At 39.5% G+C, this 20123-nt stretch overlaps 1 protein-coding gene across 3 annotated transcripts in view; it reads right to left on the reverse strand.

Annotated features, from left to right (window-relative positions):
• Positions 1-742: 742 nt before the first annotated feature.
• Positions 743-20123, reverse strand: part of SS18 (SS18 subunit of BAF chromatin remodeling complex) — a 44682-nt gene continuing 25301 nt past the window's right edge. Inside the window, exons 6-11 of one of the 3 annotated variants that reach the window (XM_072998872.2) lie at positions 19538-19705; positions 18497-18601; positions 16102-16194; positions 15262-15378; positions 7012-7145; positions 743-2340 (exon numbers count right to left, since the gene is read on the reverse strand). In XM_072998872.2, the coding sequence (XP_072854973.2) occupies positions 2314-2340; positions 7012-7145; positions 15262-15378; positions 16102-16194; positions 18497-18601; positions 19538-19705 (644 nt within the window). In that variant the 3' untranslated portion in view covers positions 743-2313. The remainder of the gene's footprint in view (positions 2341-7011; positions 7146-15261; positions 15379-16101; positions 16195-18496; positions 18602-19537; positions 19706-20123) is intronic. The other 2 variants (XM_072998873.2, XM_072998874.2) reach the window with 2 other exon arrangements.

The following is a 20123-nucleotide window of genomic DNA, read 5'->3' on the forward strand; positions in this document are numbered from 1 at the left end:
AGTTTTTCTGGTAATTTTAATCCTACCTAAAATGAACCACAGTCCTTCTGATTCCAGTGTGCCTATTCTAAGTAGGAGCCACACTGGATTTAGCCTTTGTCTTTGCATCCTACTTTGCTTAGATTTTAGAACAAACTGAACAAACTGCAAATCATCAAAAGGTATCTTCTAAACTGTTGTTTTAAGCCAATATTAGAAAAACAAGGTAATGTTTGTCACCATCAATTAAAAACTTTTATGAAATAGGACCGTTATAAAACAATTAAAGCTTGAAAACACATTATTCCCTTGGAGAGAAACCCTGGAGGAAATTCTGCTTATTAAAACTGCAATTTTAGTTTCCGTTAAAAATGAGAATAAGACAACAGAAGATCGGCTGGAAAAACAAATTATTTCTTAATGTCAGTCGAGCTTATTTTAAATGAGATAATATATCTATACCAGGTTGGATTGGTGCAGTTTTTGTCTCAACCCATTTATCTAATTCAGTCATCTTGATTATAACCACATGGACCATCATTTACAGAAAGAGTTGTGCAACAAACAGTCTTCACATGCATCAACATGCTGATTACTGAACTGTTAATTCTAATGAACTTGATTAGAATTTTGATAAAGCTCTAGAATACAAACACAATGTGGTTATTTTGGATCAAATACTACAAAAGAAAAATGCATAGTGAATACTCCAAATAAAATATCAAAGTAATAAAGATCTAATGTAAAGTTGCAAATGAGAAAATTAAGACCACAAATAATTTATTTGTCTGCTAGAGTTGATGGAATACACTTTTAAATAGCAATGAAGTACACAGTGGTGGTGAATTGGCACAGAACCAAAAAGAATCTCATTCATACCGATATTCCTTTCACTTTCAATTCAAGATTTGATTTTAATATGCAACCAATGTAAAGAAATTTGTTTTCTATTTATTATTATGGAGGAATGTGACTTTTTATGTCTCACTGAGTTTCGCTGTCTCCCTTTTAAAACACATAATATATAATGAATATATGTAACTCCTGGACTGTTCTTAGATGCCAAGATACTCTAAATGCATGTATTCCAGAGCAACACATATTCAAGATTGCACCTGAAACATTAACATCAGGACAGTCTTTGAAAGTGTGTGTCTTCTGTGTTGGCTCCAATGTTGATCCAGGTAGTGGCTACCTCACATGCAATGTCATAAGCATTAATACAGTTCACAACAGAATCTGACATTTTTTAAAAAAATCTCACTATAACTTGCTCTTGGTCTCATATTTACCAGTACAAACATGGATATAAACAACAAATGCCTTCCTTCTTAAAGATATGAACTCTCAAAGTTTAGACAAGAATTGTACAAAACTTCTATACTATTTTAGTTACATAGAAATTGGGCTACTAAAAGTTAAATCCATGTGAAATAAAACACACATCAGCCTATTTATAATCTGTTTTGAAACACTGTATAGTTAAGTCATGTTAAATGGACACTTTCTTCAAATTTCTTGTTACTGAAATCAGAAAAAGATCATAGTTTGTTCTATGTGAAGCTAATAAGACCATTACAAATTCAATTCAATTCCTATTAAAAATAATACAGAAAATTTCCACTGCTAGAAACCATTTTTAAAAAAGAGCTTCACACAATATATTTCAAAATTAATTCTTTATACATGACTATGCCTTTATTGTGCATGATTCAAATAGCTGGGATATAATTCTTCTTACAAGGGTCTGCAGCAAATGTACAGAGATACAACTGTCCTTCTCATGTAATACACTTAGACCAACACAATGAAGAATTAATCATGTCCCAATCTATATCCCCTATCTATATGGGTTTCTGACCTTTACCAGTATGTAGTGTACTGCCCTGCATATTCCACATGAAAAACATAATATATAAAATATTGCTGCTGTAAAAATTTTCCCCATCCCCTTACAAAAGAACCTGTGGAAAAATATTAAATTCCCTTAACCTTCATAAACATACAATGCTGTTCACACATTTCAGTCTGTAACAGTTAGTTTGATGTACAGTTCTAAGCTCACAGCAAAACTGTTTGAGAATACGTTTTCTGTCCAATATTGCCATCTAGAGTACAGATGCAAAATTTTTTAGAAATACTATCATTTTTGTTTATAACTAGCCCAGGAAGGCAACACCTGCAAAGCAGCCATTTATCAACAATGTGGGGTTGCTGGCTTTTTGCTTCCCAAACTACTGAATTGAAGCTTTATCTTCAAAAAGAGATGTCCACAATGCTGGAGAAACATTACGGCTGCAAACACACATTTGCTATTGTACTGAAATTATTGTTTCATTGCTGATAGTTTCCATATTGCCCCTAAAAAGAGAGAACGAGAAAGAAAGAGTAAACAGAAAGTAGTTATTGTGTTTTCCTAAAACAAAACAACAACTTTTAAAAGTATAAGACTTGTACACAATGTTGAATTATTTTTCTTTCGGGAATTGATATAATGGTTGTTTATGATAATTTCACAATTTCAGATGTATACTCTTGTTCCCCCCAAAAAGGGAATCAATGTGCTGATTCTATTTGAAAGAAGGCGAAAGTTGGTAGACACTCAACATCTAAATTTCCAGTGTCAGTTTTCAGAAAAAGTATTCACTTTCTTCCAATAGAATCATCAGGTTGAATACATTTATTTCTATGGCCAATATGGCCAGGAAATGTACTATGCAACATTCAGTTTCTGTGTACAGCTCATCCCTGTCCACTGTTTGCCCAAGACAGAATCTTGTAACCCCTTGGATGAGGAGAATGTCTTCTTTAAAGCAGCACGTTGTATAAGCCAGAGATCATCACGGTTCAAGCAGAGCACTCTGGCCATGATACTCATACATTCACAAAAAGAACTCAGGATTCTACCCAGATTTTCAGCAATAGCGCTCTGCAGTGTAACTTATAATAAAGCAGCAACCAACTCCACAGGACAGAAATAGCACAACAGTAGAAGACTATTACCCCAATTGCTTAAAAATTGGGGAAGAGAAAATGATCTTTGCCTAGTGCAGGGGTGGGCCATAGGCATGTCTAGAAACCCAAATGTGGCCCCCGCAACATCCCCCCCAACACTGCTATTTTATTTTTAAACTAGCAAAAACATTTTTATTAATATCCACCACATAGGCAGAATCTCTATAAAATCAGGATTACCAGTCATCTGGAGGCTGCTGCTTATACTCTGCTTTATACTTAGAATTTGACTTCAACCCTTTCTGCTCAATGGGAGAAGTCTGTAGTTGGTACACATGCAACTGTTGGAAATAAGGTTGGTGCACAAGGCCCTGTGCTTCCTCAAGTGTTCTCTTGAGGGTCTACTAAATGGGGTGGGTGGCATCCCTTGTTTTTAGGGGAAATCACCATATTTTTAAGGCAAAATGGCCATGCCTTGCTTTTAACAATTCATTTTTGTGCTGTCCTTCATTGATTTTTTTCCAATACAGTGGGGGCACCAGAGGCCAAGCAGGGATCTATGAGCCACAAACACCAGTGGTGGTATCTTTTTCTTTACAGGTCTACATGGTCCTTAAGGTGATCTAGAGAGGTCCTCCCAGTGATGCCATCAGCTCTTCAAGTTACTCTGCAATTGTCAAGAACAAGGCACCTGCTATGTGGAATGCCTTTCCTTCACAAACACAACATACATCTACAATTTTTGTTTTGGACATATGTGGAAAACTTATTAATTTAGACCAATTCTATAGACTCTGATTTGATATCTATTTCACAGAGATCTAAATGCTGTATGTCAGCGTTTGTATTTTATATTTGCACTATTTTTTGCATTGTATTGCATATTTGAATTTTGCATATATCATGTATGCTTTACTATTCTTAAACATAATTTAATTTTTCAAAAATCTAAGCAGTAATAAGTGCTTTTTAATAAGTATAAATAGACCCATTGGCTGCACCTTGGCCTACACCATACTGCAATAATCCAGCCTGTAAATTACAAAAGCATGCATAACTACAGCTACTTATGCAGTGTCACTGACAGCAGCAGAATCATGGGTGAGTGCAAAACGTAAATGCAAAAAATATGAATTTCCACATGAATAAATGCTCAAATTTGAAAAAGAATAATGACAAAAACATTAAAATAAACTTCAGTGGTGCCTCGCTAGACAGTTACCCTGCATGACAGTTTTCGCTAGACATTGACTTTTTGCAATCACTATAGCGATTCGCAAAACGGTGATTCCTATGGGGGAATTTTGCTGGATAATGTTTGGTCCCTGCTTCGCAAACCGATTTTCGCTAGACAATGATTTTGACAGCTCCCTCCGTGCTCGCAAAACGGGTGTTTTCGGGACCTAAGCTTCGCAAGACAGCTATTTAAACAGCTGATCAGTGGTTTGCAAAGCGGCTTTCCTATGGTCGATCTTCGCTAGACAACGACGATTCTTCCCCATTGGAACGCATTAAACAGGTTTCAATGCATTCCAACAGGGAAATGCTTTTCGCTAGACAATGATTTCGCTAAACAACAATTTCAGTGGAATGGATTATCGTCTAGCGAGGCACCACTGTTCTTATATGTTTCTGTGTGTAATATTTTTTTAGTATTCCAGTAAGACGTCTCTCTCTCTCTCATTGGAATACTGAAAAATTAAGTACAGATGACCTGCATCTTCTAGAAATTCACACATCAAGGATAGGAGCATCAGCTTCTTTTTTTAGTTCCTCTTCTAATCTACGCTGTAATATATTAAGTATTTTATTTATTATCCTATGTACATTTTCCAATAGCCAAGAACACCCAAAAAAGAACCACATGTACTTTCTTGTAGATTCACTGTGATTACAAGATTTGGTCATTCATGTCCAACACAAAATGTAGCAAACAGCAAAAAATCAATTCAATGATTGTTGTAGGTTTTTCGGGCTTTTTGGCTGTGCTCTGGAGGTTTTTCTTTCTAACGTTTCGCCAGTCTCTGTGGCCGGCATCTTCAGAGGACAGCAGTTAGAAAAGACCCGGATCACCATAATCACCCAATTTCTTGAAAAGGATAAAAAGCTGATTCCACAGCTACAAATAGTCAACTACCCCACATACTACACCAGAACGAGTTCTAATTCCTGTCCTCTGAAGATGCCAGCCAGAGACTGCTGAAACATTAGGAAGAAAACTTCCATAACACGGCCAAACAGCCTGATAAACCTACAACAACCATCGGATCGCGGCCATGAAAGCCTTCGAGAATATAAAAAAATCAATTCATGAAATAAAGTGTTGGAGGAGAGTTTGACCACTGTCATGAACTGCTAGAAAGATAAATAAGTAGATGAAATCAAGCCTGAATTCTCTTTAAAAGCAAAAATGACTTAACTGAGGCTATTGTACTCTGAGCACATTATGAGAACACAAGACTCACTGCATTTCTCTAACTGGGAAGTTCAGTATACAATACAGTGGTGCCTCGCATAACATTTTTAATTGGTTCCAAAAAAAAAAAAAACCTTATGCGAAAAAAACTTTATGCGAAACACCATTTCCCATAGGAATGCATTGGAAACCGGTTAATCCGTTCCAATAGGCACGGATTGGCGTCCTTAAGCGAAAAAACCCATAGGAAACATTGTTAAACGATACAATGTTTCCTCCATTGGAATGTATTGAAGCCAACTCAATACATTTCAATGGCTTTGCGAAGTCAATTTTTGCAAATTTAAGTGTGTCATAAAAGGGTCAAAAATGGTTTTAAATGCTTGGATTAGCTTCTGCACCCTCTAAAACGGATGCAAAAGTTAATTTGGCTTTGATCTGACTTTTCATTAATTTATGGTGAATTTTTTCCCCCCAACTTTTGACAGCTGTCAAAATCTGACAGCTCCATTGTTTCCTATGGGGGAGAAAAAAATTCACAAAAAATTAACAAAAAGTCAGATCAACGCCAAATTAAGTATGCACACATTTTAGAAGGTGCACTAACGATTCCAAGCATTTAAAACCGTTTTTCAACATGTTAAGACACTTTTGTAATTGAAAAAATGAACATCGTTAAGTGAAGCAGGGGACCTAAAACAAAAAACGTTAAGCGAAGCATGATCCCAAAATCGCTATGTGAAAATCGCCCATAGGGAAAAACGTTATACGAAGCACAATCTGACTCTGAAAAAATAAACTTTAAGCGAAAAAAACGTTAAACGAAGCAAACGTTATGCGAGGCACCACTGTATTCTCCTTTGACCTTTACTCTCCTGTTTTCCTTGGGATCTAGATATCAATGGAACACCATCCCTTCCTATGTCAGAGCATGCATCAGGTACAGTCAAGAAATGAGACCCTTCACTATACGTCCTTTATTATGTCTAACCAATGTAACATCATCTAGATGTGTCTTTATCACACTAACCCCTATTTCTCTGAAAAGTTACTTGCTATAGTGAGAAGGCACTCTTTCTGCCTAGTTTTTAGGAGGATGTAAAACTAGTTTTAGATTTCAATATGCCTTTGGCTTATTCCTCTGACATTTTCACTTAGTGTTTTAATTACTATTATGTGATCTCTTGGTTTTATTGTCATATATAAGACACTCTGAACACTTTCTACCTGCCTAGAAAAGGTTTCTAAATACAGTTGCTGAGCGACACATCCTGATTCTCTGTGTTTCCTAGCCTTATAAAATTAAAAGTTGGAAGAAAAGTCAGAAAGGTAGCTGCTCTAATGTTGTACTTCATCAACTTGATGCACTACAAAAGTATATGCTAACAGCAATTTATGCTGAGGGGCATTTGCTATATGATAGCAATGCACACTCATCCTGATAACTGCTCAAATCACCAGCTTTCAAAACAATTCTCCTACAATTACAAAGTTCAGAACTAAAATGCTATTACAGTGGTAACCTTGCAAATATTAGAAAAGCTTAAAGGGATAAATATAAACATACACATATCTGGTGCTTAATTTTATCTCACTCTTGAAGATCAATATGTATATAAAATCCAAAATGCGCAACATTTTAATAAAACATAGAAGTATACCTGGTCATATCCATAAGGCCTCTGCTGTGGCGGCTGTGGGGGTCCAGGTTGTGTAGGCCGATATCCTCCATACTGCTGACCTTGCCCTTGAGGATAATTGGAATATTGAGGTCCCGGGGCACTTTGTGAAGGACCTAAAATATTTTGGGGAACAAAATTAGACCAATTAAAACATTCAATATATGAAGAAAGAAATTCCCTAACAATGATATTCAGATAAGATTACTCGCTGGATGACATCGTACTTTTGGAGTTGCAAGAATATACCCTACTGGATTAATTAAATACAAGACATTTTTATATTGTTTTAAATTTTACAATGCTTATTGCTTTTTTATTAAAAAATGACAATTTTTAACATATCGTAAGATTTACTTTAACATTTCCAAATTATAATTACCAGCTCCCTCTCTTCAAGATCAGAGTGAAACATTTAAAGAAAAAGTAAATATATCCTTCTGCTTCTTTGCCCCCCATTCTCCTTTCTGGAAGACAGTGAATAGGAGCATAAAAGGGAGATGTCCACAAAAGACACATGAAATGATTATTTTGAAAACTTTAACTGACCCTTTCCAAGTAACCCACTCTCTTGATATCTTTAATGCGAGGATGTCTTTGTTTTACTACCAGGGGGAAAATAGATCATTATTAGGATCTAGCATCCTAGTAGTTTGATGCTTCTTAGAAAGACTCTGTGGGATCTAATTAAGCTAAAACAGGTAGGAATATCTAAAAATCAGTAATAGAATTCTCACATGTTTCTAAGTCTATTTTTACAAATATAAATTTGATCAATCACTATTAAACGTATTAGCAACATACCATAAACCCTTAAAATATCACAAGTAATGACAAGTATTTGTCATTTTATACCAGTAAAGGATGTGAATACCCTTCATGTCCTTTTTACCCTGAGCCCACTTAGACAATATTAACCACTGTTCCAAAAGAAGAAAAAACAAAGAAAAATTTTGCTTACAATTGTAATTAAAGCTGTATTGTTTCAGACACAGGAGTACTATCATGTTGGACCAGGTTACTGATCTGACTACCCTTTCTCAGATGCAATAGCAATAAAAAGTTGACTTAAGTGTAAAACAAGTCTATGCAGTCTATAAAACTCAGTTTGAATATCTTCAGAACTTCAATATTTCAACTGGAGCAATGGCCTGGGTTTAAGTAAACATGCTGATTTGACTGGTATTCAACAGACACAAATTACACTTTTAAGACAGAAGTTAAATTTCATAATGAATCTAAGTGAAACAAAGCTTAGCACTATTCAGTCATTATCTACCTGGATGCTATCAAAATGTTCAGAGGAGCAACTATCCCCTACATAATATGTCGCTGCTTTTTCCATGTAGACAATAAAATGTCTTTAAAACAGAAACTCCTGCACATACATTTGAACAAGAATCCAAATTCTCCAGGGAGGGGAAAGGCTAATTGCTCCTTTCTATGCATGTTGATAACAAATGAATAGGTAACAACCAAACAGGGCTCTTGTCAACACACTAACAAAGAAGTTAATGAATGTCTTCCTGATAGGACCAGAGCTTAATCATTCTTTCCACTTGTGGATTACCCACTTGCACAGGATTATCGGTTCAAGGCCTGCCATTTTATTTTGCTGCAACTTAACTTGTCTAGAGAACTCTCCAATAGCCAGAATCTGTGTTTAATGGTATGTTTTGATTTTTTAAGAAACAGCAGGCACCAGTGGAGTATCAGAAAATCCTTTACGAAGTCCTATCTGTCTCAAGGGCGGAATAGCATTTGCAATGGGGGGAGACAGGGGAAGACTGGTGTATAGAAAAACAAAAGATGAATGCTTCATTGGCTGGCAACACAAAAACACTTTGGGCATCTTCCTGCCTAAATCTAATTTTTGTCATCACACTACCAGTGCCAAACTTTCACAGCAGCATCTTCTGTTTTGAGATACTTACTTTAAAAAACAAAAACAAAACCTTTAACATCACTTAGGCAGCCTATTTTTTTCCTAATTATTTACACTAATTGTCAATTTTATTTGGCTTGACAAGAAAAAGAAGGAATACACTGGAGGCTCTTTCCACTCCTTCTTGTGCCCATCAACCCCTTAGAAACCTAAGGCCAGTGATGTGGAGTGGGGGAATTTGCACACCTTAGCTGAGTTATTCCAGGCACAAAGTTATACAACAGAATTTGCCCTGTGTTTTCTGTATCCTATTTACACAACTAAAGTATTCCAGCTATTTGCACATATCTTATGACAACTTGGTCTTCATTTTAGAACATCTTTACTGGTCACCTTCTTGATCCAAAAAACTTCTTAATATCCTGTAACAAATCCACCTTTTAAATATTTCTAACTTTTCTATATATACTACTACCATTACCTGTTATATAACAGTATTAAAGTCCAAAATGCCATGATGTACAGTAGAACTCAAGATCACATAGCATCATATATTTTCAAAGCCAGTCTGTAATTATAGTTGCATGTTATGTTCACCTTAATGAAGCTACTCTGAGCCTTCTCCATTTTGACTACAGTGGTGCCTCGCTTAGCGATCGCTCCGTTGAGCGATGAAATCGCTTTGCGTTGGACTTTTGGCCATCGCTGGAGCGATCGCTTAGCAATGGCCCCTATGGCTAAAATTCGCTTTGCGATGATCACCGGGAAGCGATCATGGCAAAGCGAACTTTTTAAAATAGCTGATTGGTGGTTCCAAAATGGCCGCCGCAAAAACAAAATGGCCGCAGCTGTTTTGCCTCGCTTTAGAGGCACCCAAAATGGTCACCGCTATGGAGGAATTTCGCTTTAAGGTAAGTTTTTAGCCCATCGGAACGTATTAAACGTGTTTTAATACGTTCCTATGGGCTTTTTAATATCGCTTAACAATTAAATCACTTAGCGATGTTTTTTCCGGAACGGATTAACATCGCTAAGTGAGGCACCACTGTATATGGTTATGATCCCACTACTCCTTTAAACACAATCCAAGATAGTCTTTTAAAAGTCTTTACCATTACCACCTCCTCCCTTGACCCTTGCCTGGCCTGGCTAATCAAAGTACAGTGGTGCCTCGCACAACGAGCGCCTCGTAGAGCGATGAATTCGCTCTACGAGGACGCTTTTGCGATCGCTAATGCGATCGCACAGCGATGGCCCCAATGGGCGAAAATCGCAGAGCGAAGGTCAGTAAGCGGTTCGCTTACCGACCTTCACTTTGCGACCTGCCGATCAGCTGTTCCGCGGCTTCAAAATGGCCGCCGGAACAGCCGAAAGGGCCGGGTGCAGCGTTTTCGCGCCCTTGGTAAGCAAGGGGAGGGCGCGAAAACGCTGCCGGAACAGCCGAAATGGCTGCGCGCAGCGTTTTCGCACTCTCCCCTTGCTTACCAAGGGCGCGAAAACGCTGCGCCCGGCCATTTCGGCTGTTCCGGCAGCCATTTTGGACCCGCGGAACAGCTGATCGCAGCCATTTTCGTGCCCTCGTTCAGCGAGGGGAGGGCGCGAAAATGGCTGCCGGACCCCAGAAGCATCGCCGAACAGTGAGTTTTCAGCCGATTTGGAACGCATTAAACGATGTTTAATGCTTTCCAATGGGCTTTTCTGCCCCGCTCAGCGATGTTTCACACAGCGAGGGTTAATCCGGGACGGATTAACCTCGCTGTGCGAGGCACCACTGTAGTCAGGCCTACAACAACGGAATGGGCCACTGTAATAATCAATGGGTTTTTCCTTGAGGACAGGTTTCCATCTGCTCTCAAGGAAACACTCATTAGGCCCATTAGGAAGAAACCCAGTTTGGCGTCGGACGAAATTGGCAACTATAGGCCCGTCGCCAATGTTTCCTTCCTAAGCAAGGTGGTCGAGAGGGTGGTGGCCGACCAGCTCCAAGCGCACTTGGATGAAACAGATGCCCTGGATCCATTTCAGTCGGGCTTCAGGCTGCACCATGGTACAGAAATGGCATTGGTCGCCCTATGTGATGACCTATTGAGGGAGGCTAAAAGGGGCAAAGTGTCTCTGCTGGTCCTCCTCGACATCTCAGCGGCCTTTGATACCATTGACCATGGTATCCTCCTGGGGAGGCTCTCTGAGCTGGGAATTGGTGGCCTGGCATTGGCCTGGCTCCGTTCCTTCTTGGAGGACTGCCCCCAGAGAGTACAGCTTGGGGAGAGTGTTTTGGCCCCGTGGAGTCTCAATTGTGGGGTTCCACAGGGGTCAATTATCTCCCCAATGCTGTTCAACATCTATATGAGGCCACTGGGTGGGGTCCTCCAGGGGTGTGGAGCATTGTGTCATCAGTACGCTGATGACACTCGGCTCTACATCTCTTTTTCACCAACTGCAGGAGATGCCGTTCTGTCCCTTCTGCGCTGCCTGGGGACTGTACTGCAATGGATGCAGGAGAACGGGCTGAGACTGAACCCGGACAAGACGGAGGTACTAAGGTTGGGTGCCCCCACAGTTGGGGGCCTGGGAAACTCCCTCTCTTTTGGGGGGGTGACTCTTCCTGCCAAGGATGGGGTCTGCAGCTTGGGGATCCATCCGGACCCGGTGCTCACTATGGAAACTCAGGTGGCGTCAGTGGTCCGTACCGCCTTTTTTCAGCTTAGGCGGATAGCCCAGCTGCGGTCCTATCTCGATGTTGGGGCGCTCACTACCTTGGTGCATGCGCTCGTAATCTCAAGATTAGACCACTGTAATGCGCTCTACGTGGGGCTGCCTTTGAGGCTGTTGCGGAAACTCCAGGTGGTGCAGAATGCAGCGGCCAGACTACTTAGTGGAGTGAAAAAATACCAACACATCTCACCCACTCTGGCCACATTGCATTGGCTGCCCATCCGATTCTGCATCAACTTCAAAGTGTTGATGCTTACGTACAAAGCCCTAAACAGTTTAGGGCCTTGATACCTGGCGGAACACCTACTCCCACCAAGATCTACCCGTGTCACTTGTGTGAGCCAGGAGGTGAGGCTGAGGAGCCTAACGCCGAGGGAGGCACGGAAGGAAAAGACAAGATATCGGACCTTCTCGGCGGTGGCTCCTCACCTCTGGAACAACCTACCTCATAAGATTCGCGTGGCTACCTCGCTGGGTATCTTTAAAAATCAACTAAAAACATGGATGTTTCGGCAGGCCTTCCCTCCAGTCAATTCCTGATGTTTTCCTTTTCTCCTCCCACCCCCATTGTTTGCCCCATCTTGTTGAAAAGTGATCCACTATGTAAAAACTGTTTTATATATATACTTTTGTATTTTTATGCTGTAAGCCGCCTAGATGGTCTTAACCGACCAGATAAGTGGGATATTAAATAAATAAACAAACAAACAAACAAACAAACAAACAAATAAATAAATTCCTAACTGCACCAGTAAGAGAAATCCAAAGGGACTGCAAGAACAGTTTGAATGTTGAAGACGCAGTATCTTGAGAAGAAAACAAGGGCTGCATTTTTTTCATCTGTTTACAGTGGTGCCTCGCTTGACGATTACCTCGTTAGATGAGGAAATCGCTTGACGATGAAGTTTTACGATCGCCTTTGCGATCGCAAAATGATGCTTTAATATGCAAAAATCACTTAACAATGATCAGTTCCTTGCTTCGGGAACTGATTTTTCGCTTAACGACAATCTTTACAGCTGATCACTGGGTCTTCAAAATGGCCGCCTGCTGTTTAAAATGGCTCCCCGCTGTGTTTTAGGACAGATTCCTCGCTTTACAGGCACTGAAAATGGCCGCCCTATGGAGGATCTTCGCTGGATGCTGCAGTATTTCGCCCACTGGAACTCATTGAATCGGTTTTCAATGCATTTCAATGGGCTTTTTCATTTCACTTGACGAGGATTTCGCTTAACAGCGATTTGAACAGAACGAATTATCCTCGTCACGCGAGGCACCACTGTATTTATTTAAAGATTTTCTATGGGGTAATTTCGCTTTTTAAAAAATATCTACGCTATGCTTTTCTTCTCAAGAAAACACAAGGCAGCTTATAATATTAAAAGAAGCAACATTAAAAGATAAAACAATAAATTACTACAATATTTTAAAAGAAAAAGAACAGATATCAAATGAAATGAGTTAGAACGTATGATATCCAAGTTCTATTTTGCTTTGAGAGTAATTTCAAAACTCAAAGACATGTCCATGATTCTTCATCCTATGGCATGACTTTTATATTTAGGAGTGTCTGTGTCTCAAGACAGGCAGAATACATACATACACGTTTTGCATTTCTTTTTCAAATTCTTTGGTGTGCAATCTAGTATGCCAGCGATCATCAACCTCCAGTCCCCGGCCTGGTGCCAGTCCCTGGCCTGAGCCGGACCGGGCCGCGAAGAAACCTTCCATCCTCCCGCACACACTCCCCTCCCCACAGATGCTTTGTGCACACACGCAGTGCATGAGCGCAACCTCACGCCTTCATGCCTGTGCCCGCAGGCACAAAGTAGCTGTGGGGAGGGGAGTGGGGTGGGCGGGAGGTCTGTATTCACGGCCGGCAGTGCTGGTGGCTGGGGTGGCCCAGAGCCAGGAGGCTGAACATGGCCAGGTGCTCCGGCTACTCACCTCCAAGTGGGCTCCAACAAGGCCGGGTCGGCGCTCCTTGCCCACCCTCAGCAGGCCACTGCCGCCACCACCAGCGGCTGCTCACCGGGACGGCTGCATTGGTCTTCGGCGCTCTTCCCCGCCCTCCACCATTTGAATTTCCTGCCGTGGAGGGTGGCAAGGAGCCCCAACCCCGGACTCGTTGGAACCCGTCGGGAGCCGAGCTGCCACTGGCACTCTCCCTCACCCCTTCAAGCATGCGCACACAGGTGAGCACACAGGTGGGCAGGCACTCCTGCGCATGCGCAAAGTGGTGGGGGAACGCGACTCGGGCACCCAGCGTTCCTCCGGGAAGTAAGCGTCTGCCCAACAGGCCTGCAATGCCGCCAGCCAGAGCAGTGAGCCCATCCACAGCCACTGGGGCTTCTGGCCGAGAAGGCGCCACCGCTGCTGCTGCTCCTTTTTTTGCTTAGCCCTCACACAGGAAACCCTGCCTTCAAAGGGGCAGGCAACCAACCCTTGTGATCCCTGCCCTCCGACAGAAATGAGAATGCTTCACCTCAGGGCGGAGTGCCTGCGTGTGGCTGCCCTTTAAGGACGATCTTTATTCTGATTTTTATTTTACTTTTCTCGCTTGCCGGTAACAAGGTAGTGAGAGGCTGTCATCCGAGGCACCATCAAAAAGTGCCTCGCCTTGCCCTCATTAATGGACCCTAAAGACATCCAGAGCTTCTCAGCTTCCCCCCCCCATTCCTGCTGTCAAGCTTTTATTTATATGTAAATAATGCCCCATATCAGGCCAAAAGCCTCCTGAAATGACTTGTAGGCAATCAGTATGAAAGACTTCAGTGGGGTGGGGACGCAGGTGGGCAGGCGCTCCTGCGCATGTGTGAAGCGGTGGGGGAATGTGCACGCACACCTATGGCACACGCGCTCCCCAACCACTTCGCACATGGGTCGGAGAGTGCGAGGGGCCGCCCCACCTCCCTCAGAGACTCTGCCAGTCCGCATTACAAAAAAGGTTGAGAACCACTTGTTGCTGGGTGAATCTATACCAACTGACCTGGAAAGAACTGGAGAAACTTAAAGCTATAATTTTTTAAAAACTAGTGGAGGATAGGAAGAGCTTTCTAATTTGCAGATAAGTTATTATATTAACTATTAAAATTAATATCTCACTCTTACCATATATTGTCTAACTATATTTTACTTAGTATATTGAGCAGATGTCCAAGGAATGTAAATGGATGACTCCATCTTGCACTCCCCAAAACCTGATTTACAGAGGCATAAAGTATCTGTTACTAGAGGTGATACACATCTATCCTGACTAGAAGTCACTGATGGCTCTGATCTCTACAGATCGATCTAATCAGTTTCTAAATCTAATTTGAATGTAAGAGAAATTCTAAATGGGTTAGAACGTGTGATATCCAAGTTGATAGTGACTATGTTGTCTGAAAGCCTTTTCCCTTACCGTAATTCTAATCTGGATAATATATATCATATTTAAAAAGTACCCAATGTGAATGTGAGTTACTTCAGAGAAAACATATCTAGGATGGCATTTTTAAGTATGATTAAATACTGTTAATTTTTTCATAGATTTTAACATGTGGGACATAGTTTGCCCACTCAGAAATATACCATTTCCTTCTATGTCCTCCCCTGCAACCTTTTTTTTCCAAGTGCCACTGCTGACTTACCATAACCTTGCTGCTGTCCAGGGTAACCTTGCTGGCCTGGGTATGGTTGCTGTTGATATCCTTGCTGCTGAGGTGGTGCTTGATATGCTTCTTGTTGTTGGGCATACTGTGAATTTCCTGAAAGAGTAGGTTAAGCAAAAACAATTAAAGGCGCTTTCTCTGGTTCAATTTTTTCTTTTCTCTTCAGATGCACAGCGGACACCACAGAACAAAATGAAAATGCAGTTTTGATTTCAAAAACTGAACAGAACAAAGGAAACAAACCAAAACAGAAGGAATTCAGGCAAACAAACTGCAGTTAAAACCAGATTTTGCACGGCTAAACTGCAGCATTTTCAGCATCTCTGACAAACAAGCATTAAGTTTACTGGAACATAATGCCGTGACTTGATAAGGCCACGACTATGCTAAATGGAAAAAAAAGGACAAAATTAAAGACAGCTACAGAGCACAGACTAGCTACACAAATCAGCAAGCTGTTTCCTAATGGCACTATATTTGTATGTATACATACACACAAAATATACAACTGGACCAATGGGTTTATGTTCAAATAAAAAATACGTTGGGGGAACGCTAACAGTGTTTTAGTCATTTTATTACTGTTAGAAATGACATATTTAAGGTTATAATTTTAGATGTTTGCAAAAAAACAAAAACCCACAACTATTTTGAATGCTTCAAGTTCCCTGCAGTTTTCAACAGCCAGCAACTAGCAGTCTACAGCAACTTTGCATGGGCAGGAAACAAGTTATATTGTGAAAGAATTTCTGTTCCTTCATGGAAGGGGAAAGGAAAAGGAATGTATGTGTGCATGTGTGTGTGAAGGTATATAGATACCTCCTTCGTAGTAATGTTGGGAGGAATCCTCATAAGGCCTATCGTAGCCTTGTTCAGGATACGACGGTTGCTGATAACCGTAATCACTATGACCTACATCAATTCGACAAGAGACAGGAAGAAACGTTAATGGCCTCTGAGTGAAAACCCTAAAAAGATTTCATCTTACTAAAAAATCAGTGTCAATTGGAAATACATAAAAAAGAACCTTCAAATTGAATTAGAAGGATTTACCAATAGGTTTCCCTTTCATACTGAATTAACATGCGACATGGAAAAAATCAGCTAATGAAAGTAGTTTTAGCGACATCACAGTGAGGAATGGTCTTAAGCTTCTGATAATCTTTGTTAGAAAGGGAAGCACTTTGTCTTTTTTTCTAAAAATGAAAGCATTTAGGCCTTTCACATGTAAATAACCTGAATTTAATTAAAATGAACAAAGAAACCAATTACCATACTTTGTTGAACACCTGTTCTACTGATCTCCAATTCAAAAGCATATGCTGTTAAAAACACTGTGAACTACAAGTAAAACTCTGAACTTCCACATTACTTTTATACCATTTTGTATGATATATTTGTTAAAACACATCCCCCTCTGCACAAAACATTATTTGCATATCTGGGTGGAGTGCATGCAATAACAAGAAAAGATGCATTTCTTTACAAATTCTCCTTTACTGTAAGAGCCAGTAAATATTATAGACATCCACCATTTGGACTCAATTGACCTGAGATTTCTTTTAAAACTTCTCACAATTCTGCTTGTGGTTAGAAATTTGGTTACAAATTGTACTGCTGGGAACACTCAGTAATAATCCTTCTTTGTTCTTTTTTTGTTAAGATGGGTGCTACATTTTGAAAAAATACCTCTTTATAAAGTTTCTTGATTATTCAATGGCACACCTTTAATTTTGTTCACAGTGTATCATCTCTATCTCCTGTTACTTTTCTGCTTGTTCAAACAAGTCATTTTATAGCAACTAAAATCTCAATTTATATATCATGTTGTAGGGCTGGTCAACAGAATATTTTCAAAACAGCTGAACCTGCGTAGATATTCTAATTAATCTAGGGGCAGATAAATGTGACAATACCTTATCATGAATTATCTAAGCCACAGTTTAATGTTACTGAAAATGTTTGTAATTGCTTATGAATAATATAAAACAGCCAGATAGAAACAATATGACTTTTGCAAACGACAATAGTGTTTTACCAATGATTTGTGCAACTGTCTTACTGTACTGTTACATATTGCAACTGATACTAAACTGATCCAGTACAAAGGTCATTCAAAGCTATTTCATGATATGAATAAAATAAACCATGAGCATGATGGTGACCAAGGAAAAATGGGTAGTTTAAAACTTGGCAAACCCAACTTGAACACATTTAGGAAAAAACCTCAAAATTAATTTGCAATGAATGGTCACTCTGAAATAAGGATTACACTTCAGGAAGGTGACTAATCTACCATGCACCCTGATCTTCACAAACTAACATTCACAGTGTTCTGCTGGCTCTTATAGTAGCCATGAATCTATTAATATTTGCTTAGTTCAACTTCAGTATAATTTCTAAAAAATATACTCAAATATTTAGTTTCAGGAGCAACATCTTACATTTTCCTATATTCAGTGGTCAAAATCCTACTGTCTTCTTCAGTCAAATAAGGCCAATTATCCAAGTGATTCTACCTTTTCAGTTGTCCATCTGTCACACATCTACTGGTTACATAAATGTCTACACATTTGGTTGTGCACCTGGCCACATAATGATAGCAAGCCAGAAAGAAAACTATTTGCACAACTGCCTCTAATGCATGTGGTTTTCACCAACAAGATGTGGGCAATATATTTGAGGGATGTATAAGTTACAGGAATCATTTTGTGTGATTCAAAATGTCACTTTATTATCCCTTGCAATAAAAAGATTCTAAAAATTACATGTTTTCAGAATCGGAAGAATGTTAAAGGAAAGTTGCAATTACTTAATTATGTTCATAAATTCCTACACTCTCTTTTACACATTTGCACACACAGAAAAATACCAATCACTTTTATTATGGGGCTTTAGAATCAACATATTCAGTCAATCTCAATTTTAATTTTTTTAAATAAATAAAATTATACTGTATGCAGATACACTACAGGTTGGGAAGCAGATATATTGCATCAGCCATCCACATATGGTAAATACTTTCTATATCTCTAGCCAAATAAGGGAATTCTTATAAAAATATAAAAATCTGTATTAGTTGTTTTTTAATTCTAATTGTAAGAAAGTTATGCCTTGGGCTTCAAATCATCCAGTAGTTTGTGTATAGTTATTAATGTGAGTAGAATAATGGGCAGGTATGTAAAATGGGAAAGTTAACATTATGAGAAATTACCATCAGGGTAATATTGCTGGTTCATGCCTTCTGGAGGACCTTGTCCACCATGACTGTATTGGTCCCCATAATAGTCTTCCTGGCCTGAGTACTGCTGTGGTGGGCCTGAAAAACCACAACCAGTCAATATGTAAATAACTTGTTTTTTTCCCGCACACTCACTGATTTCTTTCTTTAATATGAGAAACAAACCTCATCTATAGACTCCACCCCCCATGTCACTGAATTTTGGAAAACATATTTAATGCTTTGTGACTATACATGTATGTATTACACAAAGAACCTGATTTCATTAAATACCCAATATTGTGTAACTACAGATTTCGAAAAACATTGTAACAATATAACACACATATTGCTCCTTTTAAAAGGGATAGAAAAAAAAGATGTTAACATTCAGATACAGATAGCAACCTTTTAGCTTCAAGTTCTATTTTGTAGGAAAATGTAATAGTATGGGCTTGTAAAATAGCTGCTTTGGAAAGTACTTGTGGCAGGCAAGGTTTGCCGTTAAGTACTAAGAAGGTAAACTTCAGATTGGCTTGTTCTTTTAGGCCTGCAATGACCAAAAGAAAATAGGCAGATAGACTTTAAAAAAAAAATCCTATTTTCACATAGGTAACTTTGCTGGATATTCCAAAAGTTCATATAAAGAAATATGGGGTGCATGTAGGAATTCAGATTGAATAATATATACTAGCAGTAATGCAAGTCTTCCAATGCTGGCCCTTATGTAGTGAAAAAAGCACAATTAAGCATAAAAAGGGGGATTTCAAGCACACTTGGGCAAATCCCCAAAATTTAAAGGAGGACAAAGAACTTCAGATTACATATTAGATGAGCATAAGAAGGAGAAAGGAGCAAAATGACAACTGTGCAACCTCAGTGGGCATAGTATGTGACTGTTGGGAGTAGGGGGAGTGGAGTGGCCAGAACCCTGAGTGTTCCACTACAGGATTTTCCCCCAGTCCTACTAACTGGATATATTTTTCTTTCTATGTTAATTAGCAAAGCATTTAAACATGCAACACCTAATCTTACCTTGCTGTGGTGGTCTATATGGTGGAATCTGCCTCTGTCCCATCATATGGTTTCCTTGGTTAACTTGACCCATCATTCCCATTGGTGGCTGCTGTCCCTGATAATGCTGTCCACCTCCCTGGGGCATACTGTACTGCTGAGAAGGTGGCTGCTGGTGCATCATTGGGCCTAAAGTGGGAGAAAAATAGCAACTTTAAAACTTCCTAACTTGTTACAGTTTAACTTACACAAAGGATAAGCCAAAATTGTAACAGAAGGGTATGACAAACAGAATTAAACAAACAACAAACAAACAAAAAACCCTGAAGCATTTAAAATCTGTTCCTTCAAGAGGTAAGGCTGATATTAGTAGCTGATAGATGGGAGGTATTTTGGAAACAGCATAGAATCTGGCCAAAAGGAAGGGAGCAATTGCTAAATGTTAAAGATACTACAGAAGAATTTAATTTACATCAGCAGATCCAATACTGCATATGTGCTGGATGACTATTAATACAACCTAGCATTTGTTTTAGTGGGCATCTAAAACAAGTTACAGAATTATTTTCATGAAACATTTGCAAAACCTTCAACTTATAATCACAAC

Source organism: Pogona vitticeps, chromosome 4, assembly GCF_051106095.1.
Source record: "Pogona vitticeps strain Pit_001003342236 chromosome 4, PviZW2.1, whole genome shotgun sequence".
Classification (NCBI taxonomy): domain Eukaryota; kingdom Metazoa; phylum Chordata; class Lepidosauria; order Squamata; family Agamidae; genus Pogona; species Pogona vitticeps.